The sequence below is a fragment of the Myotis nattereri genome, assembly GCF_964212035.1.
Source record: "Myotis nattereri genome assembly, chromosome: 2".
NCBI classification, from domain to species: domain Eukaryota; kingdom Metazoa; phylum Chordata; class Mammalia; order Chiroptera; family Vespertilionidae; genus Myotis; species Myotis nattereri.
The window spans coordinates 147224978-147242138 of record NC_138076.1 but is presented as its reverse complement, the minus strand read 5'-3'; the positions used below and the strand labels follow the sequence as shown (position 1 = coordinate 147242138).

General features: G+C 34.9%; 1 protein-coding gene across 1 annotated transcript in view; it reads right to left on the bottom strand.

Annotated features, from left to right (window-relative positions):
• Positions 1–1250: 1250 nt before the first annotated feature.
• The window catches only part of ZFC3H1 (zinc finger C3H1-type containing), a 58767-nt gene continuing 42856 nt past the window's right edge, over positions 1251–17161 (bottom strand). The window contains exons 23-35 of the mRNA XM_081083289.1: positions 16880–17068; positions 16049–16286; positions 13382–13487; positions 13100–13298; positions 12469–12563; positions 7128–7238; positions 6750–6854; positions 6453–6618; positions 5201–5301; positions 3251–3352; positions 2600–2639; positions 2280–2342; positions 1251–2150 (exon numbers count right to left, since the gene is read on the bottom strand). Of these exons, the coding sequence (XP_080939415.1) occupies positions 2013–2150; positions 2280–2342; positions 2600–2639; positions 3251–3352; positions 5201–5301; positions 6453–6618; positions 6750–6854; positions 7128–7238; positions 12469–12563; positions 13100–13298; positions 13382–13487; positions 16049–16286; positions 16880–17068 (1653 nt within the window). The 3' untranslated portion in view covers positions 1251–2012. The remainder of the gene's footprint in view (positions 2151–2279; positions 2343–2599; positions 2640–3250; positions 3353–5200; positions 5302–6452; positions 6619–6749; positions 6855–7127; positions 7239–12468; positions 12564–13099; positions 13299–13381; positions 13488–16048; positions 16287–16879; positions 17069–17161) is intronic.

The following is a 17161-nucleotide window of genomic DNA, read 5'->3' as shown; positions in this document are numbered from 1 at the left end:
AGTGAGTTTGTGAAATGACATAGAAAAGGTGACAGAAGAGGCATCTTTAAGGCAATGTAATTTCTGTAAGATAGCTTCATGATTTTAAATAGCAATATGACAAGTGATCAAAACTGAAACAATTGGTTAATATATGCTAGGGGCTTTGTCTGTATGTCTATGTACAGCATGTGAACACCGCTGGAATTGTTACACTGCACAGCTTGTATGGCTGAATTAGGATTGTAAGTACCAATGAAAGTTATTGTTTTAAAAAGGGCGAAAAGTTGCTGCCGATGGAATTGTTGAAGAAACAAATGGAGGTTTTAGAGTATACAAAAAATCAAAACTTAGTACTATCTCCAAAAACTTGAGATTTCAGCCAATATCAAAACTGTTAGAATATGGGGGAAACAGACCGGAAATATTTTTCCAAGTACCTAACAATGGCTTTCAAATAATAAGAGTAGGAAAAGCACTCAAGGTTAAATAGTAAATGCATACAATGGAGAAATACCCCTTTGGGATTACCATCTTCCACCCAAATATCTTTGGTTTTAGAGAAAAACAAATTAGCTTCTTTTTGGTTTAATAAGACACACTAGGTAAATAGGTTTCATTCCTGACATAACCAAACAGCTCTTACTAGCTAAATATGCACTGTCTGGTAGTCGCAGAGAAGGGCCTCAAACATGGTTTTATTTTGACTGAGCATCATACAAATGTACAGATGTAAAAATTTGCCTAGTATTTCCTGGAGCTGCTACTCTGCAATAGATTGCATTGTAGCCGTAGGACCAGATTTGTTACAGTTGTGTGTGTGTCATTAATAGCTTTTCCAACAGGGTGCAAAAAAAACCCAATATAGGCTAAAAACAAAACAAAAAGCAAGGTCTCTTTTATAATTTGGTCAAATTAATATTCAATATAAGACAGCATGTCACTAAGCAAATTATTCAAACTACAGTGGGGAGATATTTTCTAAATACTGTGTGTGGTCTTAAGAACAAGGAATTTAATGGTAGGGCAAACCTATCTGTTCACTGTCCTCAAAACAGAACAAGACCAGAAAAGAACAGATTTGGAAGTGACTTTATGGGGAAGCAGGTTCAAAATAAGAAAATACTGATATAGTTATAGGATATAACTGCCTATCTCCTTCATCCCTTCCCACAAGGGTGTGAAAAGTGAATAAAGACAGCAACATTTTTTAAAAAGTTAACTTATATTAAAAATATTTTGTTTATAAACAATTTTAATACTACAACGTATTTCAATACAAAGCAGTTCAAAGATTAACTGTTCTTTAAACTGTTAAACTTTATTATAAATTAAAATTTCATTACAAAAAAATTGCACATAATATTTGACCACTCTTAGGTTCTGATGCACTGGTATTTGCAATCGTTTCTTTAATCTTCAAGTTAAACAGTCTCGGCAAGGAGTCCAGAACGTAGAAAGGGCAATAAACAACCCTGTTAGAGCATTCAAGTGCAACTAGCAGACTTGTGGCCATGGCAGTTACACTTTCCTTAAGATGGACTGCTTAAGTTTAAATCCTGAAATGAAGAATCTCAAAAGGTTTAAAGAGGAAGAACTAAAAGGAACTGCCTGCTTTTTACTGTAAACACAGCCCTGGAAATTAAATCCCAAACAAGAATCTCTCAGGCATCAGAGTGTCAAGTGAATCAGGACTAGCACAACATAAAAGGGGAAAGTAAAAAATAAAAACAAAAACAAAGCAAAATTAAAATATATGTCAGTCACTTTGAAGAACTATACTTACGTACATGATGTTATGAGAATCTGGCAGGGCCTAGAGGCAGACCAACACGAAGTTCATTTATCCAACCGAAGAGGGTCATGTTCATTGCTTCCGATTGAGGGCAGGATATTGTAGGGGACTTGATATGATCAGTAATGCTTATCTGCATTACACAGACCTTAGCCAGGGATCAGCCTAATCTTGAAGGATCATTCAAATAATTTTGGCAATTATTATAAGGACTTAGAACTGACTGTGCACCCAGTGTTCAGTGATTCTTGCTTTCTGTTTTGTAACTGTTTAAATTTAAGAGCTCATTTAGGCTGACTCCAATCTCTTGGCACTTGGAAACTAGTTTTCTCAGGTTATCAGTTTTACCTCCTTCTGAAGCTTCAAACAAGAGTTGCTGTAAAAGACAGGGAAGCATAGAAGTAAGATTTAGCTAGATTCTGAGCATTACCACATCAATGGATATGGCACATGCAGAAAATTTATAGGAAAACTTCAAGGTGAAATAAAAGATAAAAAGCATTACATCTTTCCACAGTGATGCACAAAGAGGTAACTTCTGTAAGGCTCTCTGATATAAACGGTGGACCTATAAGATAGATATACACACAATTCCATCAGGAAACATGGTGAAAAACACCTTCATAATTCTATTTGAACTATACTTATTATTATTCATAATTACTATGAGTATTCAAGATAAAATTGTTACACTGGGTTTGGGAGTTTCCAAACATTTACATTTCTTGGAATGTTAACTTCTATGCCTTATTCCTTTTAAAAGTCAATAAAAGGGGCCGAATAGCTTAAAAAACATGACCCATCTGATAGTCAATTATGGCTTACCTCTCTTTGTCCCTTTAAAACAATTTCAGCAGCAATGGCTCTATGAAAAAAAAAAGGAATATAGAAAAGGGAAAAGAAAAATTTATATATCTTTGAACAAAATGAGATACTACCACTGGCAGAATACTGACTGTGGGAATCTGAGTACAAAACTTCCTGAAAGTAACAGGCTAAACTTCCAAGGAGGGTAACCTATAGTGAAAAGAAAAATTCAACAATTTTTATCAACTTTACAAGAATAAAGCAGACCGGTGTTTTGAACACAAATAACGTTCAAGAAAAATTCGTAATGACTAGTAAAAAAATACCTGGCACTATCATCTTTAAGTCAGGGAAATCCCTGAATTTCAAAAAGGATGGTCTTAAAATGTGTGTAATAGATTTATGTATTTGATAACAGTATTGTTATCTAAATGTTCTCTTTCAAAAAAAATTACAATTCTATCTATTTTGCGTTTAAAGCAATTGTTTATGAGCTTTATATGTTCAGTATAGAATCTCAGCAGTGTCAAAAACAAATGTAAGTTTAAAAATCTGTCCAGGAAAAAAAAAAATGAAAACAATAGATGTCATTTAAAATTTACCTGTCTGGAGCAAACTTTACAAATAAAAGCAATAGCTATAAAAACATATATATGATTGTTGCATTACATTTTCCAGGTGGCCAGGCATGTTGGGATATTATATGTAAACATCTTGGCTTGAAGTTTCAGAATCTGAACATTGCTTTCTTCCCATTCATGATGAAGTAGCCTGCAAAGTATATTCAGGAAAATGAACAAAGCATTGCAAGTGTAGGAAACCCCAAATGTGCTATATGAACAGAATGTTTGATGAGGTGCAATTTCTGGTCAGTTAAATTCCATCAAGGCTATTCAATAAGTATGTATAGAATGCCTCTTACAAAAATTACCCTGGGGCAGGAACATGCAAACTAGCAAGTGTTCCAGTCAAGATCTATGCCATCTTCAACAAACTAAAATAAGGCCCATGTAGTTTTATAGAATACTAAAGCATTCTCTCCAAATTGTAACTCCATGTGCCCCCTCCCCCAAATTTTCTAAAATAATGACTTGATACAACAATGTCCTGATATTTTTCTCTCTTTATTAAACAGAATATACTTAATTATGAGTGTTTCTTGAGCTAAAATGTAAGTATAGTGACTAATTACTAAGTTCTTTATTCTGAAAAAAAGACAAGGAAATTAAAAGCAACAAAACAAAGAAGTGGAGCATTACCAGGAAAACTAACAATTAAACTACCTATATTCCAAAATGCTATCCTAGCAAAAACTAGTCCAAAACAACCACATTTTCCTGTTTCACAAGTTTCACCAAAGACAATGTTGCATATCGTATACAAATTTCTGTAATTGGTTTCTGTAGATTAGCATGCTTTCTAATAATTTTTTTTAATGCTATGGCTATTTTTGTCACAGCCTTAGGCATTTAAATGTGTTTCAATCTCTCTTTTTTAAATTGATTTTTAGAGGGAGAGGAATCATGATGTGAGAGTAAAACATGGAGCAGCTGCCTCCTGCACAGGGATATATCAGCAACCTGGGCATGTGCCCTGGCGTGAAATCTAACCAGCAACCTTTTTGGTGCATGGGACAATGACCAATCACCTGAGCCACACCAGCCAGAGCTGTTTTTCAATCTCTTATACCCATTTTCCTATATACATGCTAAGAGGAATATGTAAATACTTTGAAACACAAAGGAATATTTGATAAATATTTTAGGTACCTTATGATCCAGCCATCTGTTTCTAAAACAAACTTAGAAACAGAAGACACAACTGATGCAGTGAGAATGACTGCACAAGCAGAAGCCAGAGCATTAGTATGCAGGGTACCTTTTTGAATTAAAAAGTAAAATTCTTAAGTGTAAAAATGAGTTTTCTCTATCAGAGAAGAGAAACTACAAAGAAATGCTCAATTAGATCTCCTTCTAATTGAATGTATGAAATCCCTGGATAAATGTTTCTCAAATGTGATTTGAGAGCTCAAGTTCAGGAATCTGAATTTGGTTCCTGGTGCATGCTAATATTTGAGATCAACTGACCTACCTGGAAATAAGTCATAGTAACCAAAATATATCAGGGGTGAGCAAAAGTATGTTTACATTTGTTCGTATGGAAAAAGACATGCAGATTATGGTTATAATACAAAAATAAATTCTGCGTTTCATGTACTCACAAGTGTAAACCTACTTTTGCCAACTCAGATATATAGTTGGCTACTATCTCTGTAACACCTTAAAAATCTCTTAATGTTCCTTTGCCATGTAAAACCACACTTAGTGCTTATAATACCTATGCTAAGAATACATGGTATGTACTTAGGAAACACAGATGAACTTTACTAAATTATACGCCCCCTTGCCCTTGTAACCTGCACTGTTTCCTGAAGTAACCAGATATTTATACTGACTTTTACATGAGTAGCTATCTACTGCTTAACAACTCTAAAATTGAAGTCATATACATCAATGAAGAAGTAGTGGAAGAACAAACTGTTCTTATAAAGCTTAATAATAATTTTATATAAAAAGCCTATACTATTAGGCTGAGAAACAAAATAATTTTTTTTCCTACCTCAGTGCAAGCCCGGAATTGGTTGGCATAATTGTGCAAAACTGTTCCAAGGTTTTGGAATGCTGGGTCTTTGGAACACAGCTCAAATAAAAGTAAATAACCTGCAAAGGTTGAGGGGAAAGGAAAAATAAACACAACAAGATGTGAAATCCAATTACCTATTTGTTTTAATGAGAAAACCAAAATGGTCTTAAGACATGAATGTATAAATTATAATAATGTATGATGCTATGAGTTCCTACTATTAATTTTATTAGTGATTTTCAAAACATGAATTAGGAAATATGGTCTAGTGATGACAGCCATGGACTGAGAACACTGACAAGAAGCCAGGAGTCCGGGTTTTCATTCCTGAGTCTACCTTTACTTGCTGTATAGCTGGGCAAGTCATGGGGCTAATAATACCTGCCACATCTTGCTCATGGAATGCCCGTGTGTAAATGATTTAATGTCCATAAAGTGATTTGAGATCCTGGGATAAAGAATGGCATAGAAGTACAAAGCATAATAATTGGTTATCCCGGTTAGCAATACACCCTACCCCAAAAAAAGAAAACATGTATATGCATTGCACAAAATGAAAGGGGTCTCTGAAAATTTAAGAACAAAAAAACCTTTCATTGCTTATAAGAAGATAGCTTTATAAATTTATCATTAGTCAAAATTCTACTCTTAAAATTCTAAACAGCATCTGATTTCAGCTTTTTTATGCTTTATGAACAACTCTATTTCCTTGACAAAATATTAACAAAATTTAACAAAAAGAACAGCTACACTATTAAGCCCATTTTTACTGTGAAGTTACAGAATTTTTCATTCAGTAAAATTTTCCACTATTTGAGCAAAACATTACAAATATAATTACAATTACTTCTTTTGACCTTCCTTCTTTAATACATATTAAACCCTAACATCTCTTCAATTTTGCTTCAATGTTAAATTTTCTTAAATATACCATAATTGATATATGCATCTTAATCGAATCTTAAAGAGCTCTTTCTATGGTTGGAAGAGATAAATAGTAAACATGATCAAGAAGAACAGTATTATAGAATTATACACTTGAAACCTGTATATTATTAACCAATGTCACCCCCCAAATTTAATTTTTTTAAAAAGAGAAATAATAATAAATGCTAGAAAAGTGATCCTAGGAAAAGCACTCTCGATATAAAACAGGAGTTTTGCTGTCATTTTTTAAGGCCCATTCTTTATGTAAACATCTAAAAAAAAGAAAGTTTTAAGTTCTTACCCTATTATGAAATTCATAGTTGGACCAGTAATCAGCACTGCTAAAAGGAATGGGATATCGGGCAGGGACTGTAACCAAACATCTATTCACTAAATCAGTAAACAATCTGAATTCTTGGATTTTGTTTCTGGATCCAGCAGCTCTATTATTGGCAAAGACAAGATAACTGCCAAAAGAAAAATATTATAATTTAGAATAATTAAACCAGTAATTCTCTCATGAAGAAAGCCAATCACCCTTTACCCACCATATCCCCTTATTCCATATACCATTCTTATTAAGAGGAACTAAACTTACTCCATCCAAATCTTCTGCACTATATCAGATCTCATGGCCACCCCTAATGCTGCCTCATATGCCTCCACTGTCTCTTTAATGCTTGATTGAAGAGGATGACAAAAGCTGTTTAAAAAAATGAAGGAGAACACTGTATGTCTACAGCTCAATTCTTTAGGTAAAGGAATGACGAAGTATATTTTAAACATTACAAATATTACAATGGGATCCTTCTTTTGGTCTTTCTTCTTTAATAATGTATTATAAATCGTAGCATCCCTTCAATTTTGCTTCAATGAGTTTAATATCAGGTTGATTTTAACACGGTGTAATTCAGTAATAAATAACAAATGCAAGCCTAGTATGCAACATTTCTCTCCACAGCTGATAATGTCTCACCAGTAAATCAGCCACAAATAAGGAACTTGGTGGTTAAACATCTCATCATCAAAATTCCCTTTACATAAATGGGCTGGAATGTCACGTGGTCCTGGGATATTTAAGAGATACCTGGGGGGAAAAATACTGTTTGAAATTATGCCTATGCACACATAAACTACTTTAAAGACAAACAAACAAAAAGAACCCCTCAGTTTCAACTTAAATTTCCTTGAAATATTTTTATAAGGTAATGACTTTAATTTTTACATGCATACCACATTGCTTTAATCACATCTCTAGCATCATAGTTATTTTATACCTGCATGAATAACTCATTCTTAAAATGATTTTTTTATTCTATCTCCAAAGTTAAACCACAATAATCATCTAATTGAACCTAATTAAAACCAGAGAATAACAAATCAGACAACCATATATCTAAAGTTGTCCCACAAAAATCTGCTTTACTCTTTTTAAATTTTTATTTAGTGATTTGGAGAGAGAGACCAATTTGTTGTTCCACTTATTTATGCATTCATTGGTTGACTCTTGTATGTGCCCTAACAAGGGATTGAATCCACAAATCTTGGCAGCTGCCTCCTGCACACCCTCTACCAGGGATAGATCAGCAACCTGGGCATGAGCATCAGTTTGATGCTCTAACTAGGGTAATCTGTGCTTTCTTCTAAAAAAAGTTCTTTTTCATAAAAAAAAAAGTTTTACAAGAAAACTTGTAAAAAAAAAGAAGTTGTATCATCCTATACACCAAGTAAGTTGCAGGGCGCATACCTAAGGTTTCAGATTCCATCCCCGGTCAGGACGTTGCCGGGACACATACGGGGGAGGCAACTGATTGATGTTTCTCTCACATCCATATTTCTTTCTCTTTATTTCTCTCTCTCAAATCAATAAACATATCTTTGGATGAGGATTAAAAAAATGAAAACAATCTCTCCCATACAAATACACACATACTATTACAGATTTAATATTAGACATGATATCAAAGTGTATTCTATAACATATTGGCTCATAAGACACATGTCCAAAAGAAGTCTATTAGTAAATACTGAAAACTATAGCCCCCTCCTGAAATGCCAACATACATAGTAGGATATTAAAGACTCTAATACGTCAATTAGTAAAGGAATCTATTTGACTTTAATTCAAGTTTCTCCCCAATGTATTTAAATTTGTGTGTTTAATATTTACCAACATCTTCAGGAATCATGTTTTTAAAGATAATACACTGACCTCAACAATAACACACTAGTATAACTGTTTACCTTGGATTTTAAAATTATTTCAAGGGGCTAAGTTTTAATGGATTAAAGAGGCTGTATAGGGGCTTTGGGGATAGGGGCAGATGGTAGAAAGGGAAGAAATAGGACATCTAGAAGTTAGGCCATCACCCCAACTTGGCCGTAACTAGCTATAGTACCATAGAGCAGTGGTTCTCAACCTTGGCTGCACATTAGAATCACCTGGGAATCTTTTAAAATCCTGATTTCTGGGCCTCATCCTCTGGAAATTCAGTTTCTTTGTTACTAATGTTGTGGCCCCACCTCATAACAAAGAAACAGAATTTCTGGAGGCTGAGGCCCAGAAATCAGGATTTTAAAAAGATTTCCTCCCCCCCCACCCCCAAAAAAAGATTCCCAGGTGATTCTAATGTGCAGCCAAGGTTGAGAACCACTGCCACAGAGTTAATCACTTATCTTCTAAGGATATTAGTTTTCTCAACTGAAAACTGAGGTAAGACGTAGACATAAATTCAAATCTAATCTATGTAAAATTCTATTTCTAGATAAAGTGAGTGAAATCTCCAGGTTAACTGTTATAGTTATCTACTAATCTTCAAATTGATTTGAAACATATAACAATTACCACATCTAGCTCTTTCTGCCTCTATACTAAACTAGGGGCCTGATGCATGAAGATTCATGCACTGGGGGTGGGTCCCTCAGCCCAATTTGCACCCTCTCCAATCTGGGAGCCCTCAGGGGAGCCCTCTCCAATCTGGGAGTTTCTGTCTTTGCAACCATATGAGCGAATTTTCTAAGACCCCAACTCAGTTTGGTTTGTTGCTCACAAAATAATAGAGGCATTTTTTTTCTTCTTTGCTTCATTGGTGGAGATTTCCTGGAAGTTTTAGGATATCTTCCCTTTAATTTTTCCTAGACACTCTGATTTTACTTATGTCTCTCACCTTTGCTTTCCCTCCATCCCCCACCGCAACAGTAACTTGCTCCAGGCTCACTTTGCTCTAGGTCAGCGGTTCTCAACCTGTGGGTCGCGACCCCTTTGGCGGTCAAACGACCCTTTCACAGGGGTCGCCTAAGACCATCCTGCATATCAGATATTTACATTACGATTCCTAACAGTAGCAACATTACAGTTATGAAGTAGCAATGAAAATAATTTTATGGTTGGGTCACAACATGAGGAACTGTATTTAAAGGGCCAGAAGGTTGAGAACCACTGCTCTAGTGTCTAGGACGGTGATGGCGAACCTTTTGAGCTCGGCGTGTCAGCATTTTGAAAAACCCTAACTTAACTCTGGTGCCGTGTCACATATAGAAATTTTTTGATATTTGCAACCATAGTAAAACAAAGATTTATATTTTTGGTATTTATTTTATATATTTAAATGCCATTTAACAAAGAAAAATCAACCAAAAAAATGAGTTCACGTGTCACCTCTGACACGCGTGTCATAGGTTCGCCATCACTGGTCTAGGAGATACATCTGCCACCAGAACTACGATTCCCAGCATTCCTGGTGCTCCCCGCACTCTGGGCTTCCGCTGCCACCAGAACTACTATTCCCAGAATTCCTGGTGCTCCCCGCGCTCTTGATTTTCCCTTCCTGCTCTTCTCTGTCCCACATCCTCCCACTCTGCCAAGTCCTCCAAGCCGCCAGCTCTCCCTCTCTGCTCTCCGTCCGGCAGCTTGGGGAGCCAAGTTCCCCAAGCCGCTCCACTCTCTGCTGGCTCTCCCGCTCTGCTCTCCGCCCAGCGGCTTGGGGGGCATGGCTCCCTCGGTTTCTGGGAGCAACCGAGGGAGCCACGTCCCCCCAAGCTGCGGGCTCTCCCGCTCTGCTCTCCACCTGGTGCCTGTGTATACAAATTAACCCGCCATCTTTGGCAGGTTGTTTTGCATACTCACTCCTGATTGGCTGGTGAGTGTAGCAGAGGGACAGTCAATTTACATGTTTCTCTTTTAGTATATAGTATGTTACATAGAAAAGGAAATAAAGTCAAACTCTAAGTAAATATTAGAGTTCTAAGTTTTTTATTTTATAATTTCTACTCCTGAGATTTTTTTTACCTATTAACAGCACTGACTTCTATTAATAAACTTTGTCAATATATACACACATTTAAAAATTTATATCAATATCAGTAAATATGACAATGCCCAAAACTATCTTACACTTACTGCCATTCTTCCTAATATTTGACTTAAAAAAGATTTCCAGCCCTAGCCAGTGTGCTCAGTGGATAGTGTCGGCCAGTGGACTGAAGGACCCCGGGTTCGATTCCAGTCAAGGGCACATACCCTGGTTGCAGGCTCAATCCCCAGCCCCGTTTGGGGTGCATGTGGGAGGCAACCAATCAATTGGTGTGTCTCACATCAATGGTTCTCTCTCTCTCTCTCTCTCTCTCTCTCTCTCTCTCTCTCTCTCTGTTTCTGCCTCTCTTCCCCTCCTTCCCACTCTCTCTAAAAAAAAAAAAAAAAAAAAAAGGGAAAAAATATCCTTGGGTGAGGATTAACAAACAAAAAAAGATTTCCCAAATTAACAGAAATGCACACTCTGTGTAAATAAGGTTTTCAGATTTACCTAAAAAAAACTCACCACCAGATATCTTTTTCTTGTAACTCTGGATGAATTATAAATTATGACTATTCCCACAAAAAATTTAATAAATATGACTTAGTAAAGAACCAGAAGATTGCTTAGAGGCAATGTATTTTCAAATGTTTTTTGACACTGTTATTTATCCTGCTTCATTAGTTAACATCAAGATAATCTGAAGATCCTTGATTAGTTACTACAGCTAGAACTGGTAACATCTTTTAAGCTAAACCAATTATATCCATGCCCAATGGGAGACCAAAATCAGCAAGTGCGTAAAAAGTTTGGTTCAGCTTTGGATCTATCCTGTGCTGGAGTTTGAGATGTTTTAGCAATCTAATTTAAACAGGAAGAAAGTCATGCAATAGCTGAATAATATCTAAATTCCTTATAGAATAGTTTAATTCTCCTCTATTAATTTGCATTTTAATTATTCTCTTGTAATTTATTCTAAACTATTAATTTAGATGTAACACAGCAGAAAGAATTTTAAAAGAGCACTGAAATCACTGTCAATAAACTGACTACCATAAGAGGACAGATGTAAAGACTCAAGTCTAGGAAAGAATAGTGGTTCAAAACTTCTTTGCCAAATCTCTAATAAAACTGCCATGCTCACAAAATATTCTACAGTGGACGCACCAGCGACTTAACAAAATGTGAGTTGTTTTTAAAAATGTTTTTATATAGCCTAGCCAGTGTGGCTCAGTGATTGAGCATCAACCTATGAACCAGGAGCTCATGGTTCAATTCTGTTGGGGCAGAGGTTTTGGGCTTGATCCCCAGTGTGGGGCATGAAGGAGGCAGCCACTTGATGATTCTCTCTCATCTTTGATGTTTCTATCTCTCTCTCCCTCTCCAAAATCAATAAAAATAGTGTCCTGATCACTACAGAGAGGTGAGGATGAAGAAGGGAAGAGAACTTAAAAAAAAAAAAAATTCTTCATGATCTGCTATGACCTTGTTGTTAGAAAAAGAAATCACAGTGAAACCAAAGCAGTAAATACAGAGCTCTACATAAGTTACTAAGAAAGTGATGGTTGAGAAAAGAATCCTAAAAAGCTTCTTACTCAACATTTCAGAAACAAGAGTTCTCTTTAGAATAAAGAAAAAAAAAATGGTATGAGGCAAATTATTTATATCTACTTTATTTAGATTACCAATAAATTAAAACTCATTTTTTTAAAAATCACTTATTGTCTCAGGATAATTCACTGCTATGGTATTGTATGCTAAAATTAACAATAACAATAAATTAAAAGCAGAATGAGTTACCATGGTGTTAATATAAACCTTCATTAGTGTCTTTAAAGATTATAACACATTTTACAGCTTTCTGTTTCTATTAAATTCTATTGCCTTCCTAATGGTCTAAGAAAGTGTTCAAATATTTTTAAAAATTATTTTAAAATGTAGTCAATCCACACACACAAAAATCTGTAGTCTTCCCACTGAACTATACTCTCATTCCTCTGCAAATTAAGAGTTCTACAAACTTACCGAAACAGATCCAAGTTATTATACTTCTCAAACCCAGGTTTAAAGAAGGATGCAATAAATTTCCTCAAAAATGGAAGAAGATTATCCCCTCGATTCTATTTTTAAAAGAGGAAGGAGGAATACACGTTAGACTTACAATGTTTAATTAAAATCTTTCAAGGGAGGAAAACCCCTAAAATTCACTATTTGAGTAGGTTTCTTGAGTAGGTGGGATAGAGATAATTTCTATATTCTGATTTCCAAATTAAATTAAACAGCTTGACACCCAATACACCACAGTCTCAAGTTGCAGCCACCAATTAACTATTAAGCTTCTAATATATGTTTGGCATCGTGCTAGGTAGGTAGTGGGGCTCCAAATCTGAGTAAGACACGGTCTTTACCCTCAAGGAGTTCTTAACATAGAATACAAAGCAGCTCTAAACAAAATTACAAAGCAATTTAATAAGCGTAATGGTAGAACTATGCACAGGGTATTTCACAGCAGAGAGAGAAGGAATATCTAAAATAATTTGCAAGGGGCAGAAGGACCAGTAAAAGCATACTGAAGAGGCTGATGACTGAAATAATTTAAGAAATTGTGAAACATAAACACATCACATTTAAACATTCTAAGTCATTTCATTTTTACCTGCATGATGAAGAATTTGCACGTATGATAAAAAACCTCTGCATTCTGAGGACTGTTTTCAAATGCAGTAAGCCACACTGCCCTGGCTTTGTCATGCTGACTTGTTTGCAAATATAAAGCAACAAGGGCTTCCAACAACTGGCAGTTCATGGGACAAGATTCCAATAAACATTTACAAAGTTCTACTGCAGCTTCATACCTTAACAAGAAAAAAAAATGTCTATACATATTTTAAAAATCAACTTTTAACACAAGATTAACTGCTTGCCAATTAAGTTTTACCTCTCTAGAAGCTGGTGCAGAGCAATCATGTTTGTGTAAAGTGGAACACAGACCTCTATTCTTTCCTCAACAGGAAGGCTCTCATCTGTGCAAGCTTTTACTGCATCTATCCAAAAATATCACAATAGCATGAATCAAACATAGAATTAATTATTCCACTGTTCTTTCAACTCTAAAAGACCAATAGGAAAAGATGGTCTAGCCCTTTGCTTGACCATCATCTTATTCTGAACTTCTGGCATTTATCCAAAGGAGATATTTCAGATATTTCTAAACTCATAAAATTCAATCTCTTACCCTCACTTTCCTGGTAAAAACAAAACAACCCAATATGAGATCTTGCTTCTATTAATATTTTCATTTAAACAAAGGTCCCTTTCATTTTCCTAAATTCCTTAAACTTACCTAAAAAAAAAAAATCAAATTACCTTTTCTTTTTTCTCTGACCCACTTCAAGAGACCTTGACTGCTGTCATACAGCCATTTAAGTGTCTCCCCCTAAACTAGATCTTTTCCTTACTCCTTCAAAATACACTTCCCCCTTGTAAAGAATACTTCACTTAAAAAAAAAAAAAAAGAATATTTTACTTGACCAGGCCACTTCTTAGAGAATAGTATCATGTTTTACTTTGTACAACTGTCACTATTTCCTCCTTGCCCAATGGTAGTATGACCCCCAGATCTGCAGAGTTTAAAAGTGAATGCCACTCTGAAACTATTCATTTAAAGTTCAGTTACAGGATCATAACTAAACAAACCTGAAAGCCTATCTCTACATTCATTTTATTTGATTAGCATTTGATAATGTACTTCCTCTTCTTTTTCTTTTCGCCTCTGCTTCTAAATGATTGTTTATAAGTTCTCTTGGTCTCATATACTCCCTTTTATCTCTAACTACTATAGTTTTAAATGTCTATGTCCTCAGAGGAAATATCTCATAGCTTCAACTACTAAATAATTTACTGAAAGAGTACATTAAAAACTGCAAAGCACTTTGTAATTTAGTGACTTCTACATTAATTAACTTCCAAATCCATTTCTCTACCCATAATTGTCCACTTTAGGTCCACTTCCTTATCTTCCTATTTCCTTCTGCTAACAGGCATTTCCAGTTGGATGACCAATTACCACTCACAAATACTATTCCTACTACCAAAATCAGTCTCCCCAGTTTATCAGTTTTCTACTAATGCACTTTCCTTTGCTGGTCTAAAGACCCTAAATTCATCTTTGACTATGTCGTCTCTCCTTCCCTGATATTTAATCTGTCCCCTGCATCTCTATATGCTAACTTCAAATATCTCTAATAAATACTCTCTCTCCCAGTTTACTTTTTTTTGTGCCTCAGTTATGGGAATGAGTTTCTGGTTGGTTTTCCTACCTGTGGTATTCTCTTCAGCACATTTTTTTTTTCTTTCTTCAAGAACCTCTACTGTCATCAAGTCTAATACACTTACACAAAGTTGAAAATTTGGTAGGTATCATTCCACTTATGAAAGTTAATTCCTACTATTCTTTAGCACAGAACTCTCACTTTAATAAGGACCCTTCCTTCTTCTAATCTCCCTTCAAATCCAATGTACCAATTCTTACCCACTTGTTGCTTTTTGTTTACTTAGCTCCCCTAACAGGAATGTCCTTTTTTCCCTTCCCTTCTTCCCTGATTTATTCAATAAACATTTATACTTAGCACAAAGTCAAACATTTTAGGCACTTGGAAAATGTAGATGTAAGACAAGGATCCTATCTTTGCAGAGGCCCATTAAGTCACATCATAGTTGAGCTTCAGAATCCAGCTCTAAGTCCTAATTCTTCTATGAAGACTTCCTGGATCATGCCAACCTACAATAATGTCTTTCCTTTGGATTTATGGCTTGTACCATATAATTTTATCAACCACAGATTCCAATCTCTTCTATAAGCAGAGATTTTAGACTATATACTAATTCACAGTTATCTGGCCTCATCTGTTAATAATTATGTCAAAATGTATAGATTTTATCTTCTGACTAGGTCCGTGGTCAGCAAATTGCGGCTCACGAGCCACATGCAGCTCTTTGGCCCCTTGAGTGTGTCTCTTCGTAAGCCTTAGGAGAACCCTAATTAAGTTAATGACAATGTACCTACCTATATAGTTTGTTTAAAAAACTTGGCTCTCAAAAGAAATTTCAATCGTTGTACTGTTGATATTTGGCTCTGTTGACTAATGAGTTTGTCGACCATGGACTAGGTTACATATCTCTTAGTAGGAAGGAACAGGCTTTATACCTTATGTGTCCCACAGCAGATAAATTATTTAGGATATAGTAACAATCAAATTCATTGATCGATGGATCAAATATTAATTACTTGAAAAACAAGATACAATCTTTAACTTTCACCTTGATAAACTGCTTCTAAAAATCCAATCAACTCATTAAACCTATCAAATCTATTAATCTAGCTAATATCCTTTGCTATAATCAGAAAAACTAATTATGTAGTATTAATTATGTACAGTTCCTAGCCTTCATAGATGCCAATGCCAATCTCTTCTGATTCAATCCTTAATCTTGAACTATAGCATAGAACTACAATTTGCAATTTATAAATCTGCTTCACTTAATTATGAAAAACCATAAAAGGGTAAGTTGATATTTTAAATAATTTATAAACATTTATACTTACCTTCAAACACTGCTAACAACATATCAGGATTAGTCTTTACATCTTGAACTGTTTGCCAAGGCATTATAAATGGTTCTGTGTTAACAATTCTTGAAGGATTGGCATTAGATGGATCATAAAATTTTGAAGGGAGACTGTTGAATTCAATAAGATGTATGTAGGCCAGCCATGCCAAACATCGGTCACTTGTTTTAAGGTACTCAGATACTATTCCATCATTAACCGATTTCAATGCATTCTAGGTTAACGAAAAAATAAACTCAGGTTTTTTTTAAATAATGACTCCTATTCCTGAGATTCAAATGTAAAGCCAACAATGAATAAAACAGTTATATTTCTTTGGAGTAGTTCTTAAATACCTACGTTAAAACTTTTGAAAGCCACCAATTTGTTTTTAATCAAAAACTTTTTAGAAATATCAGTATCAAATTAACAAATTTTATTATGCAAAGGTTCATAACATACTTAATGAAAAAGATTAAATTTATCTGAACATTTTCAGTGTCTTGTTATTCAAAATCTAGTAAGATAAAGAGAAATTAGTAAAAACAAACAAAACACTGCATCCATATAGCAGATTTTCACAATGAACTAATTTTTTTACCTTATTGTTTGAATACTGAAATTTATTCTGGTGGGTACTGGACATACATTAGTTTCCTTTAAACCTCATAAACACTCTAAAGAAGGTATTATCCCCACTAAGTAAATGAGGAAACAATCATAAACTTACTCAACTTCACACAACTTACTAGTAAGTGGTAAAACAAGAATTCAAATCTAAAGCCAGTTCTCTACAAAGTATAATTAAATGCTACAACAACTATTTACCTGTAAAAGTGCAAGTGCACTTTGGGATCTTCCAGTAAATATGTGCAGCTGAACTCTAAACAAAAGAGCCTCTAAAAGCTGAAAGGACAGAATATCTGATGCTTCCCGTTTGGCTGCTCCCATCAGAAATTCCACCATTCTCTCACATACATAATCCTTTTCTTCAAAGGTGCTTTCTAGGTGCAGAAACTACCCAAAGAGATTTCATAAAATTAATCATGCTTCATAAGATAAGATGTAAAATGCATATTTTTCACATCTCATTATGAAACTGTTTCATAT